Consider the following 15,318-nt stretch of genomic DNA (forward strand, 5'->3'; position numbering starts at 1 on the left):
CAGCTTCATTAAAACCAGAAATTTTTTTGTAAATGAATATTTATTTTTTTTAAATCAATAAGTTTCTTCTTGTTACTCTGTTGACAGTCCCTTGAAGACAATGTTTTGGCATGGCTAGATCGCAGCAAGTTGGTTTACATATTTTATTGAGACCACAGATGTTATCTTAAGCACAGGCTCTGAATTTTTATTCTCCTTCTCTGACATACAATTCTCTCCCCCCTCTTTCTTCTTTTCCAAGAGCTTCAACTGCACTAAACAAAATTATAAGCAGATATTTCCATTGTAGCAATATCTAGCTGATGAATAAAAAATTACAAATCAGCATAGTAAACCTCAGATACTTTCATGTAATGTTCCTATTGCCTCATGCCATGACTATCTGCTCTTCTTCCCCCATCCTTTTTGGCTGACTCTTCAAATATGAAAAATCTACTCCTCTGTATCCTTGTAAAATCCCATTTCTCTGCAGTGTGATGTGCTCTAGTGAGCCATTTAATGTAGACCTCAGTTGTTTTTGTTTCCTGATGCTGTAAATTTTAGGTATTTCACTCTTCCTCACCCCAAAAGCCCAGTGGACCAAAAGGATAGTTTGATCTTTTCAGATCCAGTCACTTCTAGAGAATGAATTTACCCTTTTGGTGATGGGATTTCCTCTTGAGGGGGTTGTGAAATGTCAGATTCAAAATATACTGCACTCCATAAAAGGGAGTAACTGGACAATTTTAAAATGAGAACTTGACTAAAACTAGTTTGAGGGAAATATCTTAACTTCTGACATTTTTAGTATCTCTTGATTTATCTGTTGCTGTATAAACAAATGACAGGTCTTAAATATTGGGATATAGAATTTTTTTCTCTATTTCATTGCACCCATTTTTTCTTTTTAAAACAGACTGAAGTCCAGTGTTTATAGACACAATTATTTAGACACAATTCTCCTAATATTTCATCATGAAAATCCATTTTTTGTATATTAATGCTATCCTGTTATCATTGACAGCAACACTGTTATTGTTCATGGATATCTGATATTTATAGTAGGAAGAGTCAGTGCTGGATTTAAGAGAATGGAAAAGGGACTTAGCAAGGGACTGTGGATGTCTGTTGGGAAGACTTTGGTACTGTAAAGTGCTCTGCATGGATTTTTCCCAAAAACTGTTTTCTTTTCAGTGATTAATTTTTATTCTTACATCATCATCCCTGTCATTAATCAATTCTTTACCTCTTAAATTTTATGCATGTCTTAGTGTTAAATCTGATTTTTAAATGTCTCCTGCTTTCTTTTTCTGGCATATCCAACACTTAATATAATTAAATGTCTGTTGAAATGGCTGTGTAGGGCAAGTAGTTCTGCATACTTGGTGAAGTTTCTATGTTTGGAGACAATTTATGTGGACCTTCTCTAAAATTTTCTTTCTAGATTTTTCAGTGGTGCAAAATGTGAAATAACTTCCTAGTGCTACCCAGAGAATTATGGGTGCCCCAGACACGACAATGCTACAAAATGAAGAAATATTATTGAAAATGTTTGTTTGCTTTGTTACTTTGGCTTCAAGTGTTTGGGTTATTAAAGGGATGAGGATGTTTGCTTAGTTGGTGTAGGGAATTTCTACTTCAAACAAAATGAAACCAGTTTCTCCTTGAATGGCTGTAGCTTTTCACCCATTTTTAAGTGCTGTCCATGCCAAGGACTGCTGCAGGGAACTTTGCTACCTTCTTAAATCACTCCCAGTTTTTCCTTTTCTAAACTCTACTGAGTTTTCCTTCTGTGATTAACTAAAAAGTAATTTTGTTCAAATAATCTAAGTGTTGTAAGTGACACAAAAGTGTTACCAGTCTGCCATGGAAGCTGTTCTTCCTCATCTGTCACTTGTATGTTCCTTGGGGTGCTGGAGGAGAGATGTGTGTCTGGAGCAGGGATTTACAGCCCAGATTCAATTACAACACTTGTATTTTTCCATTATGTATTATTCAATGCATTTTAGCAAAGAACTGAAATAGGATGTGGCAGGGTATCATAGAGTTCAGCCTTCACTACAGGATCAGTTGCTGCTTTTTTGGAGAATTACAGAGCTTTTGTCTTCACAGAGAGAAGCCTTAAGTACAGGCAAACACTCTGGTTTGAAGCCTTAGTATATCCAGTACTTCTAAAAATGCTTAAGCCTTTTTTTTTTTTTTTTTGGCAGAACAATTTTTTGAGCTTCTGAAGGGTATTAAACTGCTCAAAAAAGGCATATAGGAACAGACAAATATAAAAATAAATGTTAAGCTGTTGTTTCTGATTTAACCCTCAAAACTGCTCTATTCTTACTCCTGTTGCAAGAAGGGCTGCAAGAAGAAGTCTCACTCTAGCAAGAATGTGGGCACAAAATGCAATGGATGATGTTAGTGTGTGTTTTACCTGGTTTTATACCTTCAGGTGTTGTCTGTATTTCAGACAGCTTTGAAAATAAACATATTCCTTTCAGTGAAAAATAGCTTTATATCATCCAAACTGAACAGAATTTTCATTCCAGGTAGGCTAAATAAGTTCTGTTATCTGTGATCCAAATAGTTTATGAAGGAATAGAGAAGTAGCAAAAAAGTCCATTTTCTTTTCTTACAGAAGAGGTAATTAGTAAATATCTGTAAAACCTCCAAAAAGCTTCCTCATGCATGCAGAGCTGTGAGGAGAAGGTGGGCAAGGGAACTGAGGTGTGTTGGCTTCCTCGTGAGCAGGGAGGGAAGCTCAGGAGCATTTTCAATTGTGGAGTTCATGCTAAGATAATTTAGGTTTTTTAATCAACTGGTAGTTTCTTTCTGAGTCAAAACAAAAGCTGAAACCTAACCAACGTCAGCTCTGCAGTCAGTTTATTATGGGATTAAAGGGATCTGAACTGTTATCTTTAGACTATTATTAACTGTTAATTGGCATTTAATTCCATTTAGTTGTAATAGAAACACTTTTCTGTTAGGAGTTTGTTTTGCAGGACAAAGGGAAGAGCAGATTTGTGTACCCACAGAGAGAGAGGCAGGTTCAGTGATGTCTGATCTAACACAGCATCAAGGGGAAACAGCTGTGATTTAATGAGCATGAAGCTGAATGAAGCTCATAACCAAGATGCTTTATTGATGTTCTTGGAAGGCTTTGAGAAAACTTCTCTCCCTGCACGTGGCTTCAGAGTTTAACCACGGAGGGAGGTGATGCCAGGAGCAGGGTTTGTGTCTTTGTGTCTGCAAAACTCCAGAGCTGGGTCGTGCAGTTCTGTGTAATTGCATAATTAAAATGCAGCATTTTGTGGAACACACCTGAGTCAGCAGAGAGGGAGAGAGAGGTCCTCCAGCTCCCTGGTACCTCTGCAGAAATCCCACCCTTTTGGCCAGTGGTCTGAATCCCTGCTGGCCTGCTCAAACCAAGGATCCCTTGGGAAGAGGGATTTGGGTTCTGTGCCTCCAGGGCAGTCCTGGACTGCTCTAAGATAATGAGGGATTTAACAATACTGTTTGATTGTTCTGGGGATAGGGAGACAGGTACAGGCAAAGACTCTGGTTTGATGCCTTGGTATTGGCAGTGCTTCTAAAAATGGTTAAACCTGCTTAAGCAGAAGCAGTTTTTGGCAGAACCATTTCTTTCAGAGGTTCTGAAGGCTCCAGTGTGCCAAAGGCAGCCATGTGGTGTGCAGGGCAGCTTCTTTCACCTCTCTGGAGAAGCCTTCAGCCTTCATTTCTAAACCACCACAGTGTTTTGAAATCCAGACATTATCTCTTGTTCAAAAAAAAAAAAAAAAACCCCAAAAAAAAGCTTCAGCAGAGCCCTCAGCACTTGTGTGTTTTATGGAATACTGTGGAGCTTATTGGGAATTAATTCAAGACTCTTAAAAATTAGTATTTACTGCTACTAAGAATTACAGGCTTCTACCTTCTGAGCTACCAGGAGTGAAGAAACAAGCTGAGGTTTGGGTTTTGGCGGCCTCCTGAAGGTCAGGGAGACCTTGGTTGTTGGAATGCAGCATCCACCAAGCCCGAGCGTGGCTGCGAGCACCGCAGAACGTGCCCAGCGCCGTCCCAGGCCGGACAGGACACGTCACCCAGGACCATCTGCTGAATAATGATGGGGCAGAGTCAGCCACAGCCCTTGTGTGAGCAACTTGAGGCACAGCTTCCTTCTGGGTGTCCCAACTCTCAGCAGAACCGTGGATGGAATGAGAGCTGAGTGGCTGCTGCTGGAAAACTGGGCTAAAGAACCATTTATTGCCACAGAAATTCATCACTGGGTGTTTTTCAAAAAGGATTTTTTTTCTAAAAGGTGTGGTGTTGCAGGAGAGGTTAGCAGTGGAGTGCTGAGCTTGGCTTGCCTCACATGATGGCCTGGCATGAGTAGAGTGGCTGTGCTAATGGCTAAACTGAGAGGCATCCTAAATATAACAAGGAATTAGGATAGATGTTGCTGTAGACATTATTTAGTTGTAACACAAGCTCACCAAATTAGTATGGGTACTATACTTAAAACAATGGAAATAGCAGCTCTGAAACAGAGATATTCTACTGTACAGCAAGGGGCTAGAGAGCCTTTCTTACAGTTTGTAGAAAAACCAGCTACTAAGCCCATCCACAGATATTATATAGAAATAACTGAGATTATGTTGAACACTGGGCTAATAGAAGCAGAATCAAATTCAAAACATAAAATCAGAGGTCATATCTTCTAAGTGAGTAATAGCAGAGTTTTGTAAAATAGAAACTTGCAACAAGATTCTCATTATAGATAAATGGTACTTGGATGATCACGGGATGTGCTTTAGCAGCCCCTGTGATATGCATAAAAACAAGTGAACAGAATATTCTGCTCTATCAGTACCAGTTCATCATTTCTGAACAGTTTAATGAGTAAGGTGAAGAGGCTGTCATCTCAGAGGGAGACATGAGGAATATATTCATCTTTAGATACTGTGTGGAGCAAGAGGAAAAGAACTGAAAGCCAATGGCTGCAGAAGAAAAAACTGGTGCAAACAACTGCTGAATGAATTGAGGTTGAATTCTGAAGAGGATTCCTGATGGGCAGAGCCCCCAGAGTCCACCACAGCATTCCAAGGAGAGTGGTGGCAATAAAACAAAACAGGGATTTTCTTAATAAGGAAATGTAAGTTCATGAAATAAATTATTTTACATCTCTCCTATAACATCCCAAGGGAAATCTTCTCAGCCCTGTGCTTCTAAGAAATGTGTTATGCCACTAGTGCTCATAATGCTTCATTTGAACTATTTCCTTTATCTGGGCAAAGTGTGGATGTTATCAACTATACTTGAGACAACCCACTCTGGAAGTAAAATCCTGTTGGGATAAATGTTGTGATACAATTACCTTGATACGCAGGCTGAATGTGTAATAGTAAGAGAAGAGCATATTTAAGTAATGTATAAAATATGTCACCACAAAAGGATGTACAGTGCTCCAAAAGGAGCTCAAAAGTTCCAAAACAACACTCCAGGGAAGAAAATCTAGGAGAAAGTAGATTAGCTACAGATACTCATTTCTGGATGTTTTTCTTAATGGTTGCTGATTTGAGAAAGCTGATGGATTCTTAAAAGCCAATTTTAGATTTTAATGCAGTATCAACTGTTTTCTTAAATTCCTTATGGTCTCAAAATTGCACCCATGAAACATCAGCTATGTTTACCAAAATATTTTCAAATTTAGATGAGGGTTGCAACACAGGGAGATAGTTCAAAGAAAGAAGTGTGTATCTAGTGTTGACAGTTTTGCAAAATGAAGTGAATATGCAATCAGAATTTTCACTGTAACTGAAAAAATAGATTTTTACTCTTCAAAAAAAAAAAAAACCCCAAAAAATCAACCCACCCCAAACCCCAACCCTATCATTATAATACATTTTTGACTTTAAAAATAGAATTGTTCTTGTGCTTTAAAACAGTAAGTATCAAGGCTTTTTAATGGAGCAATTTATTCTATTGCCATTGAAAACAAATGTGGAGAAAGAAAACTCTATTGGGTTCCTATCTTTTTGTTAAGTTTCTCTGCAAAAAATAGATCCTATGAATCTGTGACTTTTAATGCCCTACAAGAGTGCAAAGAATAACAAGAAAAGCTTAACCAAAAAAATAATAACCTGAGTTCATTGCTGTATCATGGTAACTGCATAATAAATTCTGTAGATGTGACAATTTAATAGGTGAATAAAAGAAATGCTCAGATCACTGAGAACACAGAGATTGCCTGGCCCCCAGCCCAGACCTGTGTGACCTCCCTGCCCTCACCTGTGGGTTTCTCTGGGTCTGGATTGAAGGCACCTGAGATGGTAGTTCATGTTTGGACTCAAGTGTTTATTATTTCTTATCAGTGAAACACTCTCACTACTGTGAGTTCTGCAGCCTTTCATTAGAAGGCACAAAATGGCCAACAATCTCTTGTTCCAAGGGCTTTTAAGACTAAACTATCCAATTAAGAACTGACACCTGGATTATTTTCCCTTTTAACCCAATAACTGATCCCAAAGAGCCCACAATGGGGACTTTTCTGTCCAATTACCAAATGCCACCCAAACCCAAGAAGAAGAAGGAAGAAGCAACATGAAGAAGAAACCCAGGATGACACCCTGTGCCCTCCATCTTGCTTCCATCCACAGCACACTAAAAATCCCAAAACCTCAATTTCTTCCCAAGTGACACACCTACACTGCTCTCTAGAATCTATTTCACACTTTTGTGGATTCCAGTCTATCTTGAAGTCTGGGAAACTTTCTCTATGAATGAGAGTCAAAGTCAGTGCTCCCCTGGGGGTCAGGGCACCCCAGAGCAGACAGAGAAATATTCCTGGTGCCCTGGGTTTCCACACTCACCCACCAGGGGCTGCCTGGGGAATGGCTGGAGATGAAGGCAGAGACCCCACAGAGCTGCAGTTCCTGAGTCCATCTCTGGGGCCTCGGTGTAAGAGATTTATGGAGCTGTTGGAGCAAGTCCAGAGGAGGCTACAAAGATGCTCAGAGGGCTGGAGCATTTCTGCTGTGGAGGCAGCTGAGAAGGCACCTTCCAGACCCTAAAGGGAATGACATCAGAGCTGCAGGGAGACAAGGGCATGGAGAGACAGGACAAGGGGGAAGGGTTTCAAACTGTCAGAGAACAGGGTTAGATTGGATATAGGGAAGAAATTCTTCCTTGTGAGGGTAGTGAGGCACTGGCACAAGTTGCCCAGAGAAGCTGTGGCTGCCCCATCCCTGGAAATGTTCAAAGCCAGGTTGGATGGAGCTTGGAGCAGCCTGGTCTAGTGGAAGGTGTCCCTGCTCAAGGCAGAGGTTTGGAGCTGCATGATCTTTAAGATCCCTCCCAACACAAACCACTCTGTGATTCTGTGATAAGTGGATGTTCAGACAGGATAAATGCAGCTGTCTGAGAGGCAGCACTTCACAGCATAACAGAGATTTAGCAGAAATGCTGGTACTTTTGGAGACACAGTGGTCTATGAAGACCTCTGACAACGTGGGAGGTGCTTGCTTTGAGTAAGACTGGTAGTGCAGGAGTTGGCAAATTCTAATTTGCTTTTGAGTAACTTAAGATATCCAATAATCCCAGTTTCCAAGAAAAGAATGTTGCAATTTAGTCTTGAATACTTTATGAAATTATTATTGAACTTTTATGGGTCAGGCCATATTTATGGGTCAGGCCATAAAGTGCCCTCTAGCCCAAGGTCCTGTATGAAACAGAAAGCAAGAAAGCAAAACCAAGTCAACTCTGCATGGTATTTCTAATATTTCTAGCCTTTAGATATTTCCAGAGTATGGACTTCTGACCTGACTTCTGTGGTGCCCTCAGTAATATATAGATAGATACATATAGATATATTTTTTTTTCCCCCTGGGAGTTGGTGGTCCCTTTGACTGCTGTCGACTTAGGTCCCTGCACTCATCTGGGAAAGAGGAAGGTGTGGTGGAAGAAAATGTACCAGGATTGAGTGACTGGCACCAGATAAAAAAGTAATAATGGGCATTGCTGGCCACTGGAATGGTTCACAGATGTTTAGCATAGAGATGTCATTTGGGTGATGAGATAAAGATTCCCTGGTATATGTGATTATAATGCTTAATATTACACATTTTAGAGCAGATTAGGTATACATATCTGCATGTATGCACTCTTAATATCAAAGATAAATTTGGGTAATTATAGCTCATAATTTATCTCGTTGCAGCTATTTCTGAAAGTTAAATAATTGCTGATAGAAGGGAGTGGTAATTTATGGCAAGAGAAAATGCTCTAGCTTCATCTTATGTGGAGGGTGGTGGGTGTAATCCTGAAGCTGGTCCTGTTTGCTGCTTCTCTAAAATATGCACTGCTGCTATCTGTAGGCACGTTTTGGGGACTGAGAAAAAATCACAGCAATGTGGGTATTTTCTTAGTAAATGAAACAATCACCATGCAGAACGCTTGTAAAATATTTAGATAAATGGCTGGCTGTAAGTGGGGATATGTAGGTATGTTTTCTAAATAAAGATACTTAATTTTGAAAGAAAACAATATAATAAATTTCAGGTTGCTAATAATATGCCAGAGAATAGATTTTTTTTTAAACTGATCTAGATTGCCACAGCCAGGGAATGCAGCAGCTTATTTAAGTAGTAAGCTGTTTTTAAGGAACCATGTCTGTTTATTAACTTAACGATGTTCAACACATGATTAGATTGAAATGTGGATATTGCCTTTGAGAAGATGAATGTCATGAGAAGGAGCTGATGGGATTATAACTTCAAATATGTTCCTGTTTATGTGTTTAATGCATTATTAAATGTCATTTGTTTAAGAAAGAATTAAGTTAATAATGGATCTAGTATAAACAAATATTGTTTTTGTATCACTTAGGCTCTATTTGAGCTTTGTTTCATGACAGCCGTTCAGAATTAAGATTCCATTATTTATTAGCTAGAAAGAAGGATGGGAAACAGCACATCTCATGTGTTTAGCTTGGAAATCTGTGGGAGTTGAGGAAGTGGCTGAATATTATGGATGTAAAATACTCATAAGTATGAAAGTCTGCTTCCAGGAAATGCTGGATATTTTGCTATAAAATAAATATTTGGAAGATCTGACAAGACATCAGTCATGTGAAGACACTCTGAAAGCACCATTTTATCTGGCATTGTAGATTAAAACTAATTTAGGACAGCCTTCTAATGCAGCTGTATGGCACAGTTAGCCTGGAGAGACCAAGTACTAAAGAACTAATAATTGTAAACTAATAATTGTAAACTTTAATGAGCATGATCTCAGTATTTTAAATTCTTAATTTAGAACATGGTTCAGAGCTGTGTAGAAATAACCCAGCACAGACTGTGGACCCTGAGGATGTGCCTAAGTATGTTCTTCCCAGTAGTGAAGCCTCTGCCATAAGAGATGCTCCATCTTCCTCCCTGAGAAAAGAAGAACTTCTCCAACAGCTTTACAGAGGGCTGGGAAACCTCTTCTCACTGCATTCCTCAGTAGGGGAAAATGTCCATGCAGGAAAACACTTTATCATGTGTAAAGCATAAGACCTTCAAATTCAGCAGGATTCATTGTGTTCCTACATTAAAGCAAGTTCTTTAAATTTAGAGTTATTCAGCAGGCACGAAATTAGGACCAGCAGGGTCAGTCTGTCAGGTCAGACACTTCCTTTGTGTTTTTAAGTACATTTGCTGTCATCCTAAATGTGCTAAAAATCTTTGTGTACTCCGGTAATGACTGCTGAAGTCTGACTAGTTAAGGAGTTTATCTGGTGTAAATATTCCCCGATATAGGTAATCTAGTTTTATTCCTTTTAACACCAAAATCAGCATTGTAGTTGAAGGAATAAATTACAAAAGAAGGAGAAGTTTAGAAAGTAATTACTGTGATTATGGTAGTGAATTTTTGAGCTGCCACTTCACTCTGGGGTTTAGATGGTTTTGTTTTGGTTTTGTTTTGGTTACTTTCGGTTGTGCTTTATAAAACATGTTTATAGACTATGTCAGCAATGTTCTTCCTCAGTTGCTGTTGCAAAGACTATTTTTGTAGTTTATCACAAAATGCCAGATTTGCTCAGCATGTAATTTAATCTTATGCTTGGAAGCATCCACATTACTTGGTTATCACGAAGTTATTCTTTAATAAAAATGTATGCTTTGTGATCTGTATTTTATTAATTTGGTGAGTCAGTTTATCGATTGTTGCAGATGCCATGAATGTATAATTTGTCACAGTTATTGGTTGCCTGTCAGCAGTTCACAGCCACACAGTGTTCTTGGCTCTTGGGGCACCTTAGGAAAAAACCTCTCTTGATCTGCAAAAGAAAAGCTTTCTCCTGTAAATTATCATCAAACTTGGGTTGATATTGGGTTTATCACTTCACACTGTGTATTACCCTGTATTAGCCAAACTCTGTGAATAAATTCACAATGTGGCCTGCTCAGGCAAGGGCTTTGAGCAAATACAATTTAGTGATTTTAAACACTGGGGGTGAGGAAGAAGGAGCCCAACATCAGAAATGAGAGGTGCAGGCTTTGGGCTTTGTCACTGTTTTAGTTCACTCTGAACTTAGGAATTATTTGGGTCACCAGACTGCAAAAACAGAAGAAAATTCTGAAGCATTTTTTATTCCCCTGTTCTACAGTAGATAGTTTTCTGCTGTAATATAAAGCAGTCATGAGTTTTGTTGATTGAAAAGTTTATTTTCAAGAATGAATGTTAATGAATTTGATTTTTTTAAAAAAGGGCTGTTTATTCCCTATATTTTAGCAAAGCAGGTATTTATACCCACAATTGTTCGCCTTGAATAAAAAACTTTGCTAAGAATTTCACAGTGGTGATACAGATGAAAGAAACAGCTTGGCATGCTGGAGTGGCCCTGTGTGGTTGAAACATCTGCTGGTTTCGTTTTGTTATTTTTAAAGGCCGGTTCTGCATCCTGGGAGCTTGTGGAAGGCGCGCACAGAGCTTGTGTGCCATGCCAAACCAGCGGCTGAGCTCAGATTTTGGCTGGACTAGTTCTGGTGCCTTCTATCCTCTCATCTTTTTGGATTCTCTAAAATATCACTCTCTGGTCCGTCCCAGCGATCGGTCGTGATTTAGGCAAGAGCATCCTTCCACTCAGAGCAGAACAAGTTCCCTGGGGGCTCCCCAAGTTTTTGGTGTCTATAATTAAGGTACAGTGGGGGGACTACATTAAAAAATCCGGGAAAAGGCCCTGCCCAAAATAAGAAGGGCAGAGGGAAGTTAAAAGAAGGGAGCGAGAGAGAAATAGGGAAAAGAACAAGAAAGAAAAAGGGTGGGGAAAAACAAGGCGGGGTGGGGAAGGAAAAAACAGAGGAAAAAGGGAGGAAAAGAATTAATCGCGGGGGGCGGGCGAGGAGCGCCCAGAGCCGCTCCCCGCCCCCGCCGCTCCCGGCCGCCGCCGCCTAATGAGCTGCGCTCTGATTGGCCGGGCGCCGGCGGCGGGCGGTCGCCATTGGCTGAGGGCGCGGCGCTCTCCGCCCCCATTGGTCCGCCCGCCTGCCCCGTATTTTCAGCAGCGGCGGCGGCGGTGGCGGCGGATTCCGGTGTGGAGCCGGCGGCGGGATGCAAGGTGGGCGTGAGGGCGATGCGCGGGGGGAGGGCGGCGTGGGTGGATGGATGCATGCATGGATGGATCCTCGCTCGCTCGGTACCCGGCGCGATGCCCCATCTCTCCGCTCCGTCCTGAGCCACGATGGTTGATTCTTTCTTTCTTTCTTTCTTTTTTTTTAATTTTTAAAATTTTTTTCAATAATTATTTTTTGCACCGCACCCCCCGGCGGCCGCTGGGCGGGGGCTGCGCCAGCGCAGCTCCGGGGGCAGCGCCGGCCGCATCCCGCCCGCTACTCGGGAGATGCGGCTCTTTGTGCCGGGGGCAGCGGGAGTTTTCCCGGGAGGGGATGGATCCCGGCCGGGCTGCGTTCTCCCCGTTCCGTCCCGGGCGGCCCGGGAGCGGTGCGGGGTGCGGGGGCCCCGCCGCCCGTCCCGGCGCTGCGCTGCGCTGCCGGGAACTTGGCGAGCGCGGAGTTGGCGCTGCGGTGCCCCCGGTTGGGAAATCGAGGTTTGCGTGTGCGGAATTGCGGAAAGTCAATGGGAATCGGCTGGGGGGTGTTGTCAGATCCCAGAGGAAAAGCCGGGATTCTTCCCATAAGTTATTTTTCCCGGATTTGCCAAATATGAAGTACCTCCCCTTCGGTTAATTGGAAATCGATGTGGTTAGGTGCGGTTATCTGAACATTGGTTTGAGTGTAAAATAACAAATATGAAGTTCAATACTCTCTATTTTTATCTTGCCTGGTAAATTTGTTATACGTTTCATAGACGAATTTAGCTCTGTTCATATCTCCTAGCTCATATCTCCTTTCTTTTTCATGATCTCTTTTACAATCAACTGTATTTATTATATTTCTTCTGTATATTTAACATCTTATGAAAACCACATCCACGTTTTTAAGTTCTGAGTTTCCTGGTGGTTTTCGTGGCAAAAGTTATTTCTGATGGAGATATGTTTTTAGACAGAGAAATCTGCTGACAGATTTTGCAACTTTTTTCTCTGTGGCATTTTTTCTCTGCATAAGGCTGCAGTTAGGACTGGGTTCTGTGATTTCTGTGCCATCTAGTAGTTAGCTGGGAATTTAAATAGTCTCTGAGCATCCCCAGCTGGAGATGGTACTGGAAGCTGTAGTATATTTGTACAACCATTTCTCTGATGTGTGAAAAGTGGAGATTTTGGAGAGAAATAATTGATTATGGCCATTCAGCAATCAGTGCTTGAATGGTTCTTTCAAATAAAATCGCTGCTTAACCTTTAAGGTGCCTTATATAGAATTTGGGTTAAAATCAATGGTTCTGACCATATAGTCAGTGAGATTTACACCTGCATGTGTGATTAACCCCTTGCTGTGCATTGCAGAGGCAGAAGGATGCTTGTGAGGCCAGCTCTGGTGCTAGGCCTAAAAACTTAATTTTTTTGTTGCTAGCCTGAAGCCGTGAGACTCAATACAGGTTTTTACATGGAGTGATGGAAGAATTTCAGTCTGGCCCTACCAAGGAGCAGCAGCCCCTGCTCCTCTGGGGTGTGGGAAGTGGCCAGAGGAGCTGCACTGCCCCAGGCTCGTGTGTCCTCACCTCCTGCCCGAGCACCCATGGGTGCACAAACATCCTGACAGCCAGCAGGCACCGTGACAGGGGCATCCTTTTGGGAAAAATGATAATGAATGGGAATGGCACCTGTTGCACCACTGGTGATTTGTCATCTCCCAGGGAAAAACTGTGCACCTGTAGTTCTTTGATCATCTACCCAAATCGTCTGAAATGAGCAACACCGAAGGAGTTTAACTGGAATTTGTTAGTGTGTTATAATGAGGTGATTGTGATTGCTTGAGTAGGTGACAAGTTCAGAGAGTTATATATAAATTGTTGTTATTATTATGATTAAATAAATGCTGTTTATACAAGAGATCTGTACTTTTAAAATGAAGCCAGCTACAGTTCAGCAACTGCTGTTTGAAAGTAGAACTACCCATGTGTACATTTTGTGGCACTTTGATTTTGTTACATAATGGCATGCATAATTTTCACGCATTATATAAACTTCTTTCAGAACATCCTGAGAAAACAGACAAAATAAGGTCTAGGTCTGTTTGATACCTAGTGAGGCTTTTTTAGCCTAAGTGGCAAATTCTGGTTTCTAATGCTGTGTAAACAAACTGCAGCCAGGCTGGCAGGCGTTGCCTGCTAGTGGTGGTAACAGAAATATGAAAGATGATGTGAGCACTGCAGAACTGAATTACCCTCCACGCCTCCTGCCTGTTTTCTTACCCAGGCAGTTGAGGGGGAGAAGATGAAGGCTTTCCTTTCCCTTTGGCACAGTAATGGATTGCTTCTCTGGTACCTGGTAGAGATCCTGTGACCCCCATGGAGCTGCAGAAAACCTGGTTGTTTCCTACTCTAAATGTTGCTAAGTGTAGACTTAATATCTAAAAGAGATACATGTTACTAAAAAATATGTTGTCCAAGTATGACTAGTAATAAACTCTTAATAAATTAAAAAAAAAGTCAGGTTAGAGAAAGTGAAACCCTGTTAGTTGTTTTTTGGGGGTTATTTTTTTTCCTAATTGTATGAATTTGCTGAGCATGGATTACTGGGGATTTGGCACCAATAATACGGATAAACCATTCATTCATTACAAAACAGTCTCTGAATTTCTTAGTTTACCTACTTGTGGGTCTGAAACAATCAAAGTTTTAGCAGGTGCTGCCTAGTTGTTTTGTAGCTATTTTTTGTTTGTTTTCCTTTTATCATGACCCTGATGGATGGAGAGAGAACATTCTCTTGGTGAAATGTGAGGGATTATTGAGTCTTCATGGTGGCAGTTTCTGTCTTATAGTGATGTGACTTATGGTAGCACTTTTCCCTGATAGCAGCAATGTTTATTTCAGAAGTATAATTTTCATATTTAAACACATGCAGTGCTAGATTGGAAAACTTTTAATGACAATTGCATGGCATGTTTGTTTGTAAATGGTTATGTTGAATGACGGGAGAAAAATTAATTTGTACTTTTTGAAGATCTGTGATTTTTATATCTGTTATTTAACAGAGCTGTAATGTTATCACTGAGTGCTGCCAGTTGGGTATAAAGTGCAATGTGTAACATTTCCTGGTAGTAGAGTTGCTCTAAGTGGAGAAATAATTTAAGCAGTACAAGGAATTTTATAGCCCTCTTGTCACAATTAACTGTTTTGATGAAATATGAATTTACACAACATCTGCCTTCCGGGACCGGCGCTCCCATCGGAGCTCGCTGCTTCCCACAGCAGCAGCATCCTGCCTGGAAGCCTGGTGGCAGGGCAGGATGGGCTGGAGCCTGCCTGGTGGCCAGGAAACCAGGGCAGGGTAGGGCTTCACTGGGTGCATCTCCCTGGGAAGCTTGGGCAGGAAATGCTGCTGCTGGCTGGGAGGGCAGCCTTTCGCTTTTGCTTCAGCAGTGGCTTGGCGTGGGCACAGCGAAGTCCCTGACCTGCAGTACCTGCTCATCCCCCTCATTCCTGGGCTTGTGTGTAGGCAAAAAACTCTGTGTGTGTGGGGCCTGTTGGTGGGGGGTGGTTTGGGGTCTGGCACACAGTGTTGGAGTTGATTTTGGGGGAAACAACACTCTCTGTCCTGAAAGTGCAGATGAGGACTCGCAATGAGATGGGGAATCCAGGTGGATCTTGCAGTGTCCAAGCAATGGGTTGTCTCCTCAAGACCCTTCTGCTCTACATCCCTCTTGCCATCCCTCTTAGTGGTCACCCTTTTGCCAGAGGGGACGAGCTGGC

At 41.5% G+C, this 15,318-nt stretch overlaps 1 protein-coding gene across 4 annotated transcripts in view; it reads left to right on the forward strand.

The window, feature by feature from the left end:
• CTBP1 (C-terminal binding protein 1) overlaps positions 1-15,318 on the forward strand; it is a 237,015-nt gene that overhangs the window by 75,370 nt on the left and 146,327 nt on the right. Inside the window, exon 1 of one of the 4 annotated variants that reach the window (XM_050973587.1) lies at positions 11,499-11,569. The exons of the other annotated variants lie outside the window; for them this stretch is intronic. Within the exon in view, the coding sequence (XP_050829544.1) occupies positions 11,563-11,569 (7 nt within the window). The 5' untranslated portion in view covers positions 11,499-11,562. Of the gene's footprint in view, positions 1-11,498; positions 11,570-15,318 lie in introns of those variants that run through there. 4 annotated transcript variants of the gene reach the window in all.

Source organism: Serinus canaria, chromosome 4 (genome assembly GCF_022539315.1).
Source record: "Serinus canaria isolate serCan28SL12 chromosome 4, serCan2020, whole genome shotgun sequence".
In the NCBI taxonomy this organism is placed as follows: Eukaryota; Metazoa; Chordata; class Aves; order Passeriformes; family Fringillidae; genus Serinus; species Serinus canaria.